The 2,240-nt window shown below is 34.9% G+C and overlaps 1 protein-coding gene across 1 annotated transcript in view; it reads right to left on the reverse strand.

The window, feature by feature from the left end:
- PLXND1 (plexin D1) overlaps positions 1-1,650 on the reverse strand; it is a gene marked incomplete at its 5' end in the record, with an annotated part of 120,189 nt that extends 118,539 nt beyond the window's left edge. The window contains one exon of the mRNA XM_089663338.1: positions 1,546-1,650. Within this exon, the coding sequence (XP_089519464.1) occupies positions 1,546-1,650 (105 nt within the window). The remainder of the gene's footprint in view (positions 1-1,545) is intronic.
- Between the last annotated feature and the right edge of the window lie 590 nt (positions 1,651-2,240).

Genomic DNA, 2,240 nt, shown 5'->3' on the forward strand with positions numbered 1-2,240 from the left:
CACTTTCCCCCCCTTCCAGTCCGGACACTTTCACCCCCTTCCAGTCCGGACACTTTCACATCCTTCCAGTCCGGACACTTTCACCTCCTTTCAGTCCGGACACTTTCCCCCCCCCTTCCAGTCCGGACACTTTCCCCCCCTTCCAGTCCGGACACTTTCCCCCCCTTCCAGTCCGGACACTCCCCCCCCCCCCTTCCAGTCCGGACACTTTCACCCCCTTCCAGTCCGGACACTTTCACCCCCTTCCAGTCCGGACACTTTCACCCCCTTCCAGTCCGGACGCTTTCCCCCCTTCCAGTCCGGACACTTTCCCCCCCTTCCAGTCCGGACACTTTCACCCCCCCCCCCCCTTCCAGTCCAGGCCAATTTTCAGCTTTCAGCGCTATCACACTGTGAATGACAATTGCGCGGTCATGCAACACTGTACCCATATGAATTTTTTTTAGCATTTTTTTTAGACAGATAAAACGTTATTTTGGTGGTATTTATTCACCGCTGGGATTTTTTTTTTTTTTTTGCTATATAAATTAAAAAGTTCAAAAATTTTGAAAAAAAGTGTTTTTCTTATAAAATTTTGCAAATAAATAATCTTTGTTCGTAAATCGTGGCCAAAATTTATTCCGTTATCTTTTTAGTAAAAAAAATAAAAAATAACCCAAATTAGTTTATAACCAAAAATTATAATTTTTCTAATTTTTTTTACATTTTTATTTTATTTTTTTATATTATTATTTATGGTTTTTTTTTTTTTTTACATACTGTCACCCTAGCAGTACAGTGTCACCATATTGAAACTGTACTACTTGTGGGGGGTGATAAAGATTTTTTTTTCTTTTTTTACACTGATTGCTTTTACGCCCATAAAGGCTCATTTCTCCTTCTCTCTGGCTGCATTCTTGCAGCCATTGAGAAATACTGTGAGAGCTGTGATTGGTCACAGCTTGTCACATGGTACAAGGCTGTTGTGAAGAGCCCTGTACCATGTGACCTCTGTGATCATTCACAGATTTCACACGTAGTAAGCAATGATGTCTGAAGTGACATCTTGCTTACTACTATTCATGTGATCACTGATTGGTCAATCAGTGATCACATGATTAGGAACTCACTCAGAGGTCCCGTACAGCGATCAGTGTTCCACTGTGTCCGGATGGACACAGAGGGCACTGGATCGCGGTGCCACGCGCTCCCAGGGAGCGCGCACAGACCGTTTATGAATGGCAACCCGCTCCTGCAGTGCATGTACATGGGCCGGACAGGAAGTGGTCAATAATACGTTATGATGTTGGGAACATAGGAGCATAATCTCCTTTGAGGATGATGTACGTGATTCTCTGTACAGCGCTGCGGTATATGTCAGAGCTATAAAAATGTATAATAATAATAATAATAGTGTGTGACTGTGGGGGAGGGGACTTAGAGTGTAAGCTCCTCTGGCTCAGAGACTGATGTGAATAGCTCACCTATGGAACATGACATAGTTACATAAAGTATTAAATAAATAAAACTTATAACGAGTTCTGTAAGTGGACACTAGAATATTACCGCTGTTACATTGACGTTGGCCAAGGACAGGGTGACCTCTGTGGCGATCCCGGTGGGTGTGGGGGGCAGGTAGGTGGTTGTTATCTGGGGGCAGTCTGCTGTACTCTGCAGGAGAAGAAAAATGAATGATGATAATAATAATTAATAATAGTAATAATAATATTTACAAATAACAAAAAAAATAAAATAATACTTTATAATAATATTATGGAAGAAGAAGAAAGAAGAATTTATAATAATTTAATAATAATTTATAATACAAATAATGTTAATAATATATTATAATATTTATATAATATAATAATTAAATAATAATATTAATCATACTACTACTACTACTACTAATAATAAAATACTAAAAATAATATAAATGAATAAAATATAAATAATAATAATAACAAATAATGATGATAATAATAATAGTAAAAATAATATTTACAAATAACAAAATAAATAAAATAATACTTTATAATAATATTATGGAAGAAGAAGAAAGAAGAATTTATAATCATTTAATATTAATTTATAATACAAATAATGTTAATAATATATTATAATATTTATATAATATAATAATAATATATATTTATATAATATAATAATTAAATAATAATATTAATCATACTACTACTACTAATAATAATAAAATACTAAAAATAATATAAATGAATAAAATATAAATAATAATAACAAAT

Source organism: Staurois parvus, unplaced genomic scaffold (assembly GCF_062004578.1).
Source record: "Staurois parvus isolate SC_StPar_1 unplaced genomic scaffold, SC_StPar_1.0 ptg001670l, whole genome shotgun sequence".
Lineage (NCBI taxonomy): Eukaryota > Metazoa > Chordata > Amphibia > Anura > Ranidae > Staurois > Staurois parvus.